A 15,890-nucleotide genomic window follows, 5' to 3' on the forward strand; every position below is an offset into this window, starting at 1 on the left:
AACATTTTATGGTGATAATCTGTGATTGTGGGACTCTTTATCCTCGCTAAATCCTGTGATTACAGTAAGTCTTTATAGCTAAGGTTGCAGTCCCACAATTGAATGAGAGGGACTCTTTATTTACCTGTTAATTAAAATTACTTTTTAAGTGTATATGGTTATAAAAATAAATTTACCCATCATAATACCAATTTTACCTGTATATATATATACCCAAACCTTCTAGTGTACAAGGGGATAGAGAGAGTTGACAACCATTGGAGAGGTGGAGATAGATTGCGCAAGCTATGCCAACGAGAAACATTCTGGATCTATAAGTTGAAGACCCTAACTCCAAGGGGTCTCAACATAGATATAGATCTGGGGGCATTTATGTGAGTCCCCTATCATCTAATCAGAGCAGTATCATTTTTCTAGTTGAATGGACTCACTAACCTTTTGTTCATTTCCAGGTTCCTCCACCTACAACAGAGTTTATTGTGGGTTCAAAGATATATGCAGATTCACCAAGCACCATTGGATACTGGACAATATTTTTTCATGCACACATATATTTGGCAGAAGGGCTTTAAGCCCCAATTCATCTTAAACCATCAATTTTCGATGTCCACATATACATAATTGGACAATGTTCGCTAAGATTGCTACCTTCTTTCTAGTATCTGGATTTTTTATCACCGTGCTTTAAACACCCCCTTTTTTAACACCCTGTTTTCTAACACCCTGTCTTTGAAGTTCAATTTAAACCAAAAGATTTGGGTCCAAAAATACTGTTTTTAATTTCATTTTTAAAAACAACTTTTCACCAAAAATTTCATTATCTTTCCCCCACTTTTACACATATTTGGTATCCATTAGGATGTGATTCCAGACAAGTAGTCTGTTTAACCATAAGTCCCCAACACATATACCAAGTCACTATATCCCTTGATTGGGTTAAATGTGGATAAATCCGCAATATTAACGAGGCTAACACCACCAACAAACAATAAGTAAAAACTTAATAAACTGCAAGGTATTGTATAAGAACAAATGCAGCACATACATATACAACCATTGAGTTGCTAAAATATCTGATTACAGCGAAAAATACAAACATGCATCCAATATGCTATCATTAAAAACTGGGGAGATACTTGTAACCACATATAACACACCACAAGGAACCCATATAAGACCTTTTACTTTTATTTTTAGTTACGGTTTCACTTTATTTTTACTATCTTTTTAAATACGTTTTTTCTTGTAGTATAAGTGTGAGACACACATTCGATTTCAGTTAGGAGTTATAATATTTTTTTGTGACATTACGTTGGATTACTACGTCCAAATGCACTAAGGAAATTAACATAGTCACACACGGGGGCAGACCCGTGTGCTGTAAACATAAGGATGCGCATGTAAACATAAGGATGCGCACGCAATAGCCCATGAACCCTCTTCAAAACTTTGAAAACTTTATTAAGCATTGTCAACAAGCTGCGCACACCAACGCGTGGGCGATGCGTGCGCAGCCTCCAAGATGGCGGCGCTCCGTCGCAGGAGCAGGGGATCATCAACCACACCGGGAAGAGGATTGGTCTTCAACTGTATAAAAACACAGCCAGACAGCCGGTCACCACCATTTGAGCCTGAGGAAGTCCTGCTAAGGACGAAACGCGTTGCTCTACTAAACCGGATTGGGACTTTTATTGACATTGGGACTAGAGGCTCAGTTTTAGCTCTCCATCCGGACGCGGAGGGAGAGATCCCCTATCACTAATGCCCTACCTACCCCCAGTTTTTAATTTGCCGTAGAGACCTTTGGTTTCTTTTTATTTCAATAAAGCTTCATCTTTTAGACTTCCTGTTGGCATCTATCCTTCCATTTAGTTTTGCAGGAAGAATCAAAGGGAGAGACCAGAAGAGGAAAGGAACCACTATAAGTGTGTACTCACACTGGCCCGTGTGAGTATTAAGCTATATTGTTTTTTAACCCCTATGTACCTTGACTAAAAGGCTGCATTAATATCATCATTGCCAGTTGTTTACGGACATCTGACAATTTGAACCATCCCTCTGATCAGGAACATAAAGACACCTTGATACGAACCACTCACACCGGCCCGTGTGAGTGTTTGTTTAGACCATTGCATTGCAGTGGTTTATTGCTACATTGCTCAATTATCCCCCCTGTATATAATAACTGCTGCATATATGTATTGACTGTACCACCTTTCCATTTTCACGAGGATAAATACCCTGAAAGTTGGAGGAAGCAAGAAGGAGGACAGCAACGACCGCAGAGGAAAAGACGTCGCAAACAAGAAAACAACTCTAAAGACACCTTGTTGGGATAGAACTTACACAAGGCCGTGTAAGTTTTCCATTTATTTATATTCTTCCCACCCACCTATACACATCATCGTCTGTACACCATCACTATATGGAGCCTGCCACATAGACAGGCGTCCACAATAGAGGTGTGTTTCACTATATTGATCATTAGTGTATCGGGTATACCACTAACTGTGCTCCCCCATCTTCTTTTTGTATCACCTTGTTCATAAGGATCCTGGATAGATCCTGCTGGGGTTTGAGTCACAGGAGAACAACTCGAAAGACATTGCATCCAGGCTGTATTACAATTCTTTTTATTGACATATTTATATACGCTTCATAGAGATAGCGCCCGGGTATCTTTCCAAACTACCTTTCCAAACAAATATATTATTAAAGGTTATGTTTTAATTTTGCACACAACTTAACTGTGGACTTGAGTGCATTCGTTGAAAAAGATTATTTTCGCTTGCATTTGAATCTCCATTGTGTTCTTTTTTTTTTTTGCGCCCCTCCCCCATACCAATTAGGCTGAGACAAGTGTATCTGTTTTGTTTTTTGTCACACCTCCTACCTGCGGAAGAACGCTTGTCCGACCCCAGCTAGAAGGAGGAGTTATATTCCCAGCTGTTTCTGGCTAACATAGAAGACTTGAAGAAACTGAAATATCGATAGGTACATTTCCTATTTTCCTGCAGTCACATGGCTTTCTGTAGATAAAAAAATGTTTTTAAAAAGTAAAAAAAAAAGTATTTTCTAACATTGCTAATAACATTTTAATTATGAAAAACAAATCCACTGTATGTTTGACTTTTTTAGTTTATAACATCTGTTGTTTCTCTCATATGAGTTACTGGTTTTGCTTTTTGTGAAATGCGTTCATATTAGTTTCATTAATTTAAATGTATTGTAAAGTCTAAGGCAAAAAAAAAGTTAAAGCTGCATGTTGCATTTTTGTTAGGATGTTTTGATTTTCTGCAGAACTTTTTGGGGGGAATCTAAAGTAGGGAACCTCCTTCTTATTTTATTTTTATGCTTTACTTTTTTTATTCTTTATTTTATTCATGTTATCAGTTGCTGTATATTTAAAAATAACCAGTGCAGTTTTATTTTCTCAATTTGATTTTGTGACACCACCAGTTCAGCTAATATTTGCCAGTCATCCAGCATTGACATTGCTGGGAAGCCAGTGAATAAGGAAAATGACTCATGACACAGAACAGTTTCCTTTCCTCAATGAACCTGTATTGTTCTATATATCAGTTGAACTGGGGTACCACAGAGGTAAGAGGGATTATTTTCCTCTGCAGGTCATGGGTGTGGAATTATTTTTAGGGAGTTCTTCTAATGCTTTTATGCTACTTCCTAGGTTTCTTCACCCTACAGAAAATTTGCCATTTTAGATGTTCTGATGGAGTGTGTAAAAAGGATTTGGTGCCTATTTCGAAATTGTAGAATGTGATTTTTTTTATTAAGACCTAAAAGAAAATAATAAAAAGAAACTACTGACTTGGAGTGAATTATTTAACATGTTTAATGTGAAATAGTTATCAAATTCATTGTTGTTCTCATTGTTACAACAGAATCCTGGCTTTGACTTTAGTGGAGCAGAACTTTCAGGAAACTACAGCAAAGGAGGACCAGATTTCTCCTGTTTGGAAAAGTAAACAAAATCTCTTCTAGAGGATATAAATGAGATTGCATTCCTCTTACAAGCAATACAGATTTTAATGCAAATAAACCTTTTGGCCAGGCGGACGTCTCATGAAATCTTGAAGACACAACTCTTGGATAACCATTTCACTTGTTGCCTATTAAAGGATACTATTTAGCAATAAAAAAAAAACATGTTTGTGTAAAAAAAGATCAATTTAGAAAATGTCATCAAATATTAATTCAGATTTAAAGAGCACTTAATGTGCGGTGAAGCTGTCATCACCATGCGTCATTATCACACAATCATGGAGGTTGCAACATTTGGTGATCTATGCTGATACTATAATCTATAAAGAACTCTTGTTGATCAAATAAAATTAATGCGGGATTTCATGCCATGTTATTTTAGGTCATGGCTATACAGTAACAGATGAAAAAAAAAGGCAGTGCACTGCCTAAGAAGCAGGAGGAGGCTCACGGTAGCAAAAAAACCCATTTTATTCTATTGAGGGATCAGACATAGCCCCCCGTAGCAGCAGTAGGTAACACACCTACGCGTTTCGGGCCATGTGCCCTTTATCAACCGTGAGCCTTCTGCTTCTTAGGCAGTGCACTGCCTTTTTTTCATCTGTTCCTGTTGTCATGTCTGGTGGCTTGCACGCCGTTGATTACTGCTTTGGACCGCTCCCATGGATCCTGGAAGTTAACAGTGAGTTGTACTTGTGGGTTTCCATACCCTTATCTTTCACTGTATGGGACAATCTTTGTACTGTTTATTGGTGCTCAATAGCACTTGGTACTAGTCCCCTATCCCTATTAGGGCAATTATATAATATTATATACCAGCATATTTGGAGTGGTTCTAGCGCAGACTCATATACTCAATGGACCGGTTTATTCTGATGCACTGGTCTTCTACACATCCATGGCTATACAGTGTAAGAAATTGTATTCCCCCTAAACTATGAATAGAGTGTTAGTGGTGATTATATGACAACTGTTGGAAGATAAATATTGATAGGTTAATCTAAGGGAGCTGAGAGACAGGGTTACACCAAGAAGAAGAGACGGGTTAACACCAAGAGAGAGGAGGAACCAGGTTTAATATGATGCCAAGATCAGACAGACGTATTCCACCCAAGAAAAGAATGATTATGCAAACATCTTTGAAAAGCATATGACATATTTAATGTCCCTGCCATTTTTTTTTCCAACTTTCTATTTTCATCGTTTTCCAAGCATACAGCAGTGTAAATACATTTTTTGGCCAATATTAGCTGAGGTTGCCACATAACTTGCTGATTCTTTTACACATAACTCGTCGACTCAGGGGGGAAAGGGTTGTGACACATCGGGGAAGACATATGTGGGACATGGGGGGGAGGGGGTAACACGAAGGGGGGGGCAGAGGTGGGGTAGGGGGGGATGGGGAGGGGGTGTTGACCCGTATTCCACAGCTTCTTGTAACTCCTCGGAGCTCTCGGCTCATGTTGTGCAACCCAGTGTTGGGCTGTTCTTGCCACGTCCCCTCTCTGGTCTGTGTCTGGGGCTCGTACTCCCCCTGTTACTGTCCGGAACACGTCGAAGGAGAACTCACCTTCTATTATTACAGCCAAATGGCGGCATTGCTCACCCCTGTGATGTCAGTCTGTACCAACCAGGGGAACCAGACTTTTTGGAAATTTGCGCCAGTGTCGTTGACCAAACTAGTCAACTTTTCCATCTGGCAAACGAACCAAATTCTATTCCGAATCTTTTCTAACGATGGAGTTGTATTTTGCTTCCACAATGCTGCCGTCTCACACCTCACCGCCGTCTCAAAATGAGCGATCAATTTGTTCCCCGCTCTTGACAGGCCCTCTAGTGGCCGATTCAAGAGAAATAGCCAAGGGTCTAGAGGAATTTCAAGGCCCAAGATCCTCTCCAGCCAATTCTGAATCTGTTCCCATATTGGGCGCAGTCGAGGGCAAGACCACAGCATGTGCAGCAGGTCTCCGGGCTCTCCACATTGTCTAGGGCACAAGGGGGAGTAACACGCGACAAATTTTGATAATCTAACTGGGGTGAGATACCACCTCATTAACACCTTATATGAGTTCTCCTTCAACGTTGTGCAAATTGATGTTTTTGCTGTCGCCTCGAGTATGTCTGTCCAGTCTTCGTCCTCTAAAGTCTCCCCTAAGTCCCTCTCCCAGTGGGTCATGTAGTCAAGACGTGTGTTGGGGCCGGTCCCAGGATCGACTATCTCTCTGTACAACCTAGATGTAAGTCCCGAGATGTTGTGCCCTCGTGCACAGAGCGATTCAAAATTCGTCACTTTAGGACGGTTCTTGTATTTGGTGTACAATGCCCGTATCTGGAGGTATCTAAAAAATTCTGTGTTGGGGATGCCTTTGTCAGCCTGAATTTGCGTGAATGTGTGAATAGTGCTTATGCCCTCCAGATCCCTCAACCTCCCGTATCCCTTCTGCTTCCAAACTATAAAGTGTCCCTTGTCCAGCCCTGGAGCAAAATCTGGGTTGCCGAATAGTGGTGTCATCAGGGAGTATTTCTTGGTTAAGACGCATTTAAATTTAGTATCTTCCCAAATCGAGAGTGAGTTAGTTATTGAGGATAGCGGTCTCGAGATTTTCTTTAACCTAAATTTTGGGTACCAAATCAGATTCTGAATATCCAATGGGGCACACAGCTCGCTCTCCAGCTTCACCCATCTACGGCGCTCAGGATCTACGTGCCATTGGATAATTTGGCTCAATTGTGCCGCTCTGTAATATGAGAACAAGCAAGGTACCGCCAATCCGCCTGCTGTTTTGGGTTTAATCAGTGTTTTTGCTGGAATCCTAGCTTTCTTATTGTGCCAAATGAATTTAAAGATCTGAGCCTGCAAGTTACTGATCTCCGCTCTATCTATGGGTATGGGGAGTGTCTGGAAAAGGTATAAGAGCCTGGGCAGAAGGTTCATCTTTACGCTATAAATTCTTCCAATCCAGGAGATACAGAATGTCGCCCATTCCTTCAGCTCTTTTCTCAAAGATTGCAAGAGTTTGGGATAATTTGCTTTATATAGTGATTTGACCTCCTTCGTGAGATTAACTCCCAGGTATTTAATCATCTTGGGTTGCCAATTCAGATTGAAGTTAATCTCTACTAGTTTTTCGGTAGTTTTGGGGAGGTTCAGGCTTAGCGCCTCTGATTTTGATTGGTTGATTTTAAACCCCGAAACTGAGTTGAATTTGTCCAGGAGGTCAAAGAGGTTGGGTAGGGAGACTAGGGGCTTTGACAGTGTCAGGATAACATCATCGGCGTACAACGCGGTTTTGTACTCCTGAGACTGTATGTGGATTCCCGTGATGTCCTTATTACTGCGAATGTGATTTGCAAGTGGTTCCATGCATAGGGCGAACAACAGTGGCGAGAGTGGGCAGCCCTGTCTTGTACCACTTTTAATTTGCAGCGAGTCTGACGGGTACCCTTGATGGATTACCCGCGCTGTTGGATTTGTGTACAGCGCTTTGATTGCCCGTATTACCGTTTCCCCCATTCCAAATGCTGCAAGCGTGGCATCCAGGTATGGCCAGTCGATTCTGTCAAAGGCTTTTTCTGCGTCTAAGCTTACAATCATCCCCGGGATCTTGTTGGCATTTATGTAATCTATAGTATCAATTATCCTTCAAGTATTATCGGCCGCTTGCCTACCTGCGATGAAGCCAACCTGATCTGGGTGAATCAGCCTAGGCAGAATCGAACTCAATCTATTGGCCAGTAATTTGGAGTAAATTTTAATATCTGAGTTAATCAAAGATATTGGCCGATAACTTGGACAATTGGTGGGATCTTTGCCCTGTTTATGGATCACTGAGATGGACGCTTGCAACATCATGTCTGAGAAGGAGCCCCATGTCAAAATATGGTTGAACATCTTCAGCAAGTGCGGGGATAGGATTCCTATGTATTTTTTTATAATACAAGTTAGAAAATCCATCTGGGCCTGGAGCTTTAGCAGGTGTAAGGTTAACAACTACCTCTTTTAGCTCCTCCGCTGTAAACTCCTTACCAAGGAACTCCCGCTCCAACCTTGTCAGTTTTGGTAGGTTTGCTTTGGCTATAAATTCGCCTAAAGCCTTACTTGTTTTAGCGTTATGCCGAACCTTCTGGCCATCGTATAGCTTTGCATAGTATGCTCTAAACTCCTCGACTATGTGTTTGGGATTGGCTGTTAGCTCTCCCGTTCTAGTCTTAATCGCATGGATTGTGTAGTTGTGTTGTTTATTGCGAATTTTCCTCGCTAGCATGGTATCTGGCTTGTTCGATTTTTCAAAAAATTTCCTCTTTGTCCAACTCAGTTCTTTCTCAGCCTGGGAAGTGAGGAGGAGGTTAAGCTCTATTCTAACGTCCTTCAACTCCTTCAATGTGTCTGCGTTCCCGGATTGGGTATGTTGTATAGAGAGCTCATGGAGCCTCTCCCGTAATAATTTTGTTTTGGCTTCCCTCACTTTTTTCTTACCTGCTGCTATGTTTATCAGGACCCCTCGCATAGTAGCCTTGTGAGCCTCCCACAAGGTGACGTGAGATTCCACACTGCCGGTGTTAGCTTTAAAGAATTGTGAGATCTCGGCTTTAATTTGTTGCGCGGTCTCTGGGATCTTTAATAAAGACTCATTTAGTTTCCAGTTTGCTCCCGGGCTGATCAGCTTGATCTGGGAGCACCTCAGCTCAATCGGTGCATGATCAGACCACTAAATATCATGTATCCCTGAGTAGGTGATCTGGGGGACCAGTCTAGCTGACACCAAAAAATAGTCGATCCTGCTGTAGCTGTCGTGTGGGTTTGAGTAAAATGTGTAACTCCGCTCCCCAGGGTGTTGTTCCCTCCAAATATCCACCAGCTGATTCTCTCTGATCCCCTGTCGGAGAGCTGTGACCCATTCCACTCTGTCTCTATGTTTCGTCTGTGTTCTGTCCATATCTGGGTCCAACCGTTTATTAAGGTCCCCAGCGAGTACTATACTGCCCTCTGCAACCCTGCTTAGGATAGCAAAAAAAGATCTAAAGAACTGCGGGTCATTCTCGCACGGGGCATAGATTGAGGCCAATGTCAGTTTACTGTTTTGTATTGTCCCTATTAGAATCAGATACCTGCCTTCCACATCTCTTTTAATCTTCTCTATTTTGAATGGGAAGTTATTGTGTAGGAGTATAGCCACCCCCTTCCTTTTTTCTCTTGCTGAGGCTAAATAAAACTGTCGGTATTGGGCATCTAGATATTTGGGGTTATGTCTGGCCCGAAAGTGTGTTTCCTGTAGGAACAAAACATCTATTTTCTTTTTCTTATATTCAGAAAAGGCAACCCTCCGCTTCTGCGGACTATTAAAGCCCTTCACATTTTGGGATAACCAGGTTACAGACATTTTGGTGTGTGTATAGATCTGCTTACCCTATTCTGTGCACTCATACGGGTGATTTTGCCGGACGATGGCTGAGATTCCTTTAGACAGCGTGACTCCGAATGCTCCTGTAGTCGCTCCTTGTGGGGGGTCGGGATAGGGGGAGGGGGATACGCACAAAAACAGACAGGGGAGACAACACAACATATGGTATAGACAGCATCATAATAGACAACAATATCAGCTGTTCTGAGCTTTTGCCAGCCCTTGCTGGTTTGAGCTCATGTGCCCGGGGACCCCGTGGCCTTGTGTCCACCTCACCGTTCATCACTGCAAGGCTCCAGTTCTGGAAAAAGTCCACATTCCCCGGGTCTTGCCCACCTGACCCCAATGTATCCCGGTCAGTGTGGTTGAGGCCCATGCCTACTACCAGGAGAGCGGAGCTACCTCCTACCCCCCCGCGCTGTGGAGCATTATCTGATGTACCACTAAATACCCTTATAGAGTATACCATTATGTAACTCTTCCACCCAGCTTTCCTGGGAAACCTAACTTGTTTCGAAACTTCAACTTGAAACTTTATCTTCTTTTCCCCCTTTTTCCCCCTCTTCCCCCTCCACACCCTTGATTGGGATAATTAACCTGTTGTGCTAACCCTGTTTTAACTTGTTTAGCTGCCTATCCTCTTTCCTGTGTTGTTATTTTTAATTTTGTTTTCCCTGCTTTTGTAATTTTACTCCTCCTCTGTGCTTTCTTTCCTATTCCCCTTCCACTCTCTGCCCTCAGCACCCTCTCCTTGCTCTCTCTCCCCCCTCTTGTCCTCTCCTCAGCTGCCCTCCTTCTCGACCTCCATCCACCCCACTCCCTCATCTCCCCCTATTTATGGAGCCTGATGCTCCGCGTGATAGCAGCTTCCGCAGTTGCCCCCTGCTGTGATATGGGGCTGCCTTGCCCAGTGTGTCGCCAAGCCTCTCCTCTGGCCCCCCTCCCATTGTCTCAGCACCCCCCCCACCCTCCCGCTGGCCGTCGGGACCCTCGGCTGAGGAATGCGCGTACCTCTGCCTCGGGTCCTCTGCAGTTCTCCTCTTCCCTTCCGGGTGGCGCGCCAATGACGTCATATCCGGGTGCGCCGATGACGTCATATCCGGGCGCTCTGCTCCGGCCGACGTCAGATCCTGCTGCATGCGGATCGGGTAAGTGGGGCCTCCCTCTTCCTCCGCTCCTCCCGAAACTCCGCCCCCGCCTCCTCCCCTCCCTCCCACTTGCCTGGCAGCAGTCCGTTCGCGCCATTTGCAGGGGCGCCATGCGTACCCGGGAAAAACTCCCGCTTCTTCTCCGGCTCCTCAGTGTAGCTGCAGAAGGCGCCATCTTGGAGGCCATTATCCCAGGACAGGAACACGATGCTTCTCATGCTGCTAACAGGGGACCGCCATCTTTTACTTCACAGGAGGATGACTTGAAAGCTGCTTCAAATTGCAGCAACAGGTTAGAAAAAGAAACTTAGTCCCTGTAGCCAATGACTGTCACATCCAGGGGGCAATGTGTCCTCTGGGGTATAACTAGGGGGTAATATCCAGTCCAATCCCCCCTCCCGACCTTATGGTTTGTTTTTATTGTTGGTCTTCCTGTTCTCAGCCGCCCTGCTCACTCGTGTCCAGGAGGTTTCTGCAGTCGGGCGCTGCTCTGATTGCTGCGGGAGCTTGTCCTTAACTCCTAAGGATTGCAAGGGTGCTGCCCCCTCCTCTAAATGCCTTATGGTGTGGGCTTTGCCATCCTTAATGATGAGGAGTCCAAAGGGAAAAACCCACCTATAACGTATGCCCCTCTCTCTCAGTATTTTTGTAAGGGTTTGCAGTGCCCGTCTTCTGTTTAGAGTAGTGGGGGAGATGTCCTGGTAAACAGACAGCTTCACTCCCTCGAACTGGAGGGTGGGGGATGCCCTTGTGATTTTACTAAGCGCCTCTTTTATTTTAAAATAGTGAATGCGCAGGATGACATCACGCGGGGGATTGTTGGGAAGAGGTTTCGCTCGCAAGGCACGGTGGCATCTGTCCAGTTGGAGCTCAGAAGGGGATTTATCTGGCAGCAGGGACTCCATCCACCTCTCCACAAAGTCCTCGATGTCCGTGACCTCCTCAGGTATGCCTCTCAGCCGGAGATTGTTCCTTCTGTCCCTGTTTTCTCCATCCTCCTGCTTCTCTTCCAGTTCGAGCAGTCTTTGTTTTCTGTGAATTAATTCTTGTCCCGTGTGCTGGTGACACTCCATAGAGACATCCATCTGCTGCTCAAATTCGTAGGTGCGTTCTCCTATTCCCTGTATGTCCTTGCGCAACCCATCTATTTCACTACGGAAAGTCTTTTATTTCCGTTAGGAACTTAGTCATGTCCTTCCTTAGGACGGGCTGCATCCCAGCATCCTCCTCTGGGTCTCCCCTGCCCTGCGTGGAATCTGTGTCAGAACTCCCCCCTGCAGACATGGCCATCTCGTCCCTGGCCTTTACTTGCTCTGTGTGCCAGAAATAAGATCTCAGATCCAGGGACTTTCTCTTCGTGCTTTTTGTCGTGGCCCGAGTTATTGGCATAGCCGCCGCTTCAATGCTGCTGAGGGTATGTTTTGCGCCGAGTTTGGATGGGTTTTTATTGTATTTATTTATATAAATGCGCTGGGGATCGGAGGAGCTCTCAGCTTAAGCGGCCATCTCCCAGTCCGTCGCGCATGCGCCTCTCGTCCCTGCCATTTTTATACTGTTTCTGTATGTGAGAACTTCTCTTCAGAATACACGTTTCTCTGTGTGTGCTAAAACCGAAATACAGTTCTGTTGTGCTGTTGTCAACTATATAAAAGACATAGGACGTTTTACATACAGTACCTGGCGTGAAACTTTGTATATGCCTGAAGAAGGAATAGCATTTCGAAACGCATAGGGTTGACAGAGTCTGAACTACAGAACTTTTGTTTGAACATCTGCCATAACACCCTTCACTGACGTCATCCCCAGAGAACCCCCATCCTCCGACCAATGGAGAGGGAGAGCAGAGAAGATAACAGCATGGCACCGTGCTAGGCACAACGGAGGCAACCACCTGCAGTCAAGGATAATACAAGGCTCTTGGGGATAATAAACAGAATGCTGGAGCAAGAAAGACTGTTGAATAAGTACTTTGAATGCAGGAGTATCTCAATATTACATCTGGTAGATGTGACAAGATCTTAATTATATGTATATTGGGATTATTAATTTTGCTTAATGCCTTTTTTTGTTTATATTAGAACACATTACTCTATTGTGCTGTTTTTTTGTTGTTGCAGGATTTACTTTGGAAGGGGGAACGACTTTTTTTTCACTAGCTGCAAACACCTACAGTAAATAGGGGATTTTTATGGACTTATAATGTGCTTGCGTTATTCTACTTCCTACGTGTGTACTTTATTACCAGCCTCTGCTGCATCTTTGCCACGCATAGGCACACATCTGGTTTAATAAGAGACACTGTGGTTTTACGTATATATTAATCCTAAATATGATACATTGATGTTAGCATGCTTTTATGTATTTATATGTATATACTGTACATACACATTTTTTTAAATGGTTCAAATTAACCTAGTGTCAGTGGGGCTTCCTAGGCTCTCCTAGGGGGGTAGATCCTCTTTAGTGCATTTAATACTTAACAATATGTTAACTGTAATTAACATTTTGTTAAGTCCTAACAGGGTTCCTCAAAGCTCAATAACGATGCTTTACTGTTTTCAGCTGTAAAGAGGCTTTGCGTTATTATAACGGACATCTGTGCTAATGATATGAAAATAGGCATTCCCTCTAACAACGCATATCCTCTGAGCTCCGTTACAGTCAACGCAGGGATTTAACATAACTTTACTTAGGTCATGTCAAAAGGCTGGTGTTACATCCAGACCCTGAAATAGGTCTCTAACAGGGTCTTGATGACTGTAAAACCACAGTTCTGTATGATTTAACTATCACAGAACAACTATCATTGTTATTTACCAGGTTATTTTCCTCTCCTGTGTTCTCTTTTTTTTTTTTTTTAACTTTAAATAAACAACTGTTCAGGGATATGATAGAAGTAATGCCATTTTTGGATATGACATGCTTAATGCTATGTTATTTGAATCTAACGCGAAGCAATGCTAACTTGACAAGGCCTTAGGCTAAGGCCCCGCTCCCTCAGTCAGCACACCTGCACTGCAGACAGGCGGGGCGCTGACAGACACAGACTGCGATATGCGGTCTGTAGGGAGCTGGAGTGGGAGGGGGGGGCGTGGTTTGAGCAGAGGGACCCGCTACTCCCACCCCCCCGGGCTCAGTGTAAAGCCATATTCTTCTAGGGAAATGCAAGAAAATATTACTGCTTGCCCCTAAAGTCCTGCAATCACTCCCCAGGCGGCTGACGCGTCACAGCGTGTAGTGAGCTGTGCCGTGAGGGGGGACTGGGACCGGCTTGAGAGGATTCCCCTGCTGGTGGGGAACGCTCGTGCGGCCGCCCGCACCGCCGGGCGCAGCGGGTCCCGGCCCTTAAGCGTATGCTAATGAGCTAACTAACGACCGTTGCTTTTGCATGTAGTTAGCTTGGAGGATACACATTAAACCCAGGGAAGCTAACGGATATTAGCTATTTAGGTAACGTCACTGGCGTCAATGGTGCTCAATGGATAGCTGAAATAAATCTTGGATTTAACCCATCCAACTTGGTCTCCTTCAGTGAGTCTCCCACTAACAGTCCACACAAAAGGGCCGATGCCCAACCATAAGGTATACACTGCATTGCAATATATACAGTATCTGGCATCTTCTTTAGCATATGCCTAACTCAAACCAGCTTTGCTGCCAGCTAGTGTCAGGGTGTCATCCCCCTGTTAACTGACTAACGCTGTATTAGCCATATGCAAATGAAAAGTCTAACATACATTGTTTTTACATATATTTAGCTTTATGGATCTATCCCTTTGTGGGTACTGCCCAGCCACTGACATTCATAAAACAAACTGACGGAAATGCAACCAAAATGAAGTACAGTACTGTGTTGGCAAAATAAAAAGAAATAGCTGACCACGCCATTAACTTTATTGAGGTGGGAAACCATTTATGCAAGGGTAGCTGTTCTGAAATATTTTGTTTTTCAAATGTTACATATTTTGAAGAGTTATTTTATTTCATGTGTTTTTCAAAATAGTTTGGGATATTAGCTCTTATAGAAGTATACTATCAGGTTGGTTATATAGTGAATGATTAAGGTATACAGTAATCAGCAAAGTTTTTTTAAAATCTTTCATTGTTGGATACAAATGTAAAAAAATAACAAATGTTATCTGTTTGACACTGTTTTTGCTCGTGATAACAAATCCTATGGCAATATATTACAGTTGGCACTTTGTTTGATTCTAAGGTAGACAAAATTGAAGCTTGAGGTGATGTATCTTTATTATACTTGATCTCTTTTGGGTTCAGAATTGAAAATATTCCATCATAAGAGCTGAAACTGATTTATCATCAAATATGAAACACTGATTTACAATTTGTTTTTAGACAAAAATGCACTCTCTGATATCATTTTTAACCTCTATCATTTTCTATTTAAAAATCTTAATACTGTAGTTCTACACCATAATTAAAAAATACCACACGTCTAGTCCATCAAATAGTACGCACAGTACTTCCCTCCACACACTTAATCAATACATATATTTTTTTGTTATTGTTTTTTTTGTTTATCAATGACTTCAGCAATCGCTCTTATTTAGCAATGTCATTTTTTGCTCAAATATAATGCACAGTATTTTTTTCCCTTTGTCTTTCTATGCCATGATGACCATGAGAGAAAATAACTTTAAGACACAATGTATTTTTTATATCTTCATTAAACTAAGATGAACTGGTATTCAGTTTTAGTTTGCATCATATTTAACTTAATTCCAGCTTGAATCACACAGGAGACAAACATTGATAATGAAGAACTGGTGCTATTCATGCACATACAAACCAAAGTCATTGCAGCCGAAGGAGGTATTAGTCGATACTGGTGATAATGTCACCAGCATTTGGTGGAGATAGAGATGAGTCTGGAATAAGTGGTTACTGTTGTGCTTCTGTACCTGGAAAAATGTTTGAATGTCCATGGCTTTTACTTAGATCTTCTCCCTCACCACCCATTATTATTATTATTGTTTACTTGTAAAGCGTCAACATATTCCACAGCACAGTACAATGGGTTTACAGGGAGATATAAAATGACAAACACACTTACTGGAGATACCAAATAAGGACAAACAAGCACAAACATATATGAGTGCAATGAGTGCCCTGCTTGTGAGCTTGTGGTCTAGAGGGAATGTGGGACAATGTTGAAATAAAAGGTAAACGTGTCTGCTCATTGTGGGATAGAAGATACCTCAGGATGGAGTATGGTCTAGCCACACAGCTGATCCCATTAAGGTTTATGGCTGTAGATGTTAGGGGGTGTGAGATAGCATGGAGATCGGTCCAGCCGCATAGCTGGTCCCAATTGGGT

At 42.9% G+C, this 15,890-nt stretch overlaps 1 protein-coding gene across 1 annotated transcript in view; it reads left to right on the forward strand.

Moving 5' to 3' along the window:
• The window catches only part of LOC142494733 (nudC domain-containing protein 2-like), a 32,065-nt gene extending 16,805 nt beyond the window's left edge, over positions 1-15,260 (forward strand). Inside the window, exons 4-6 of the mRNA XM_075599169.1 lie at positions 3,903-3,982; positions 11,339-11,498; positions 12,359-15,260. Of these exons, the coding sequence (XP_075455284.1) occupies positions 3,903-3,982; positions 11,339-11,354 (96 nt within the window). The 3' untranslated portion in view covers positions 11,355-11,498; positions 12,359-15,260. The remainder of the gene's footprint in view (positions 1-3,902; positions 3,983-11,338; positions 11,499-12,358) is intronic.
• Positions 15,261-15,890: the final 630 nt, after the last annotated feature.

This window comes from Ascaphus truei, chromosome 5 (assembly GCF_040206685.1).
Source record: "Ascaphus truei isolate aAscTru1 chromosome 5, aAscTru1.hap1, whole genome shotgun sequence".
NCBI lineage: Eukaryota > Metazoa > Chordata > Amphibia > Anura > Ascaphidae > Ascaphus > Ascaphus truei.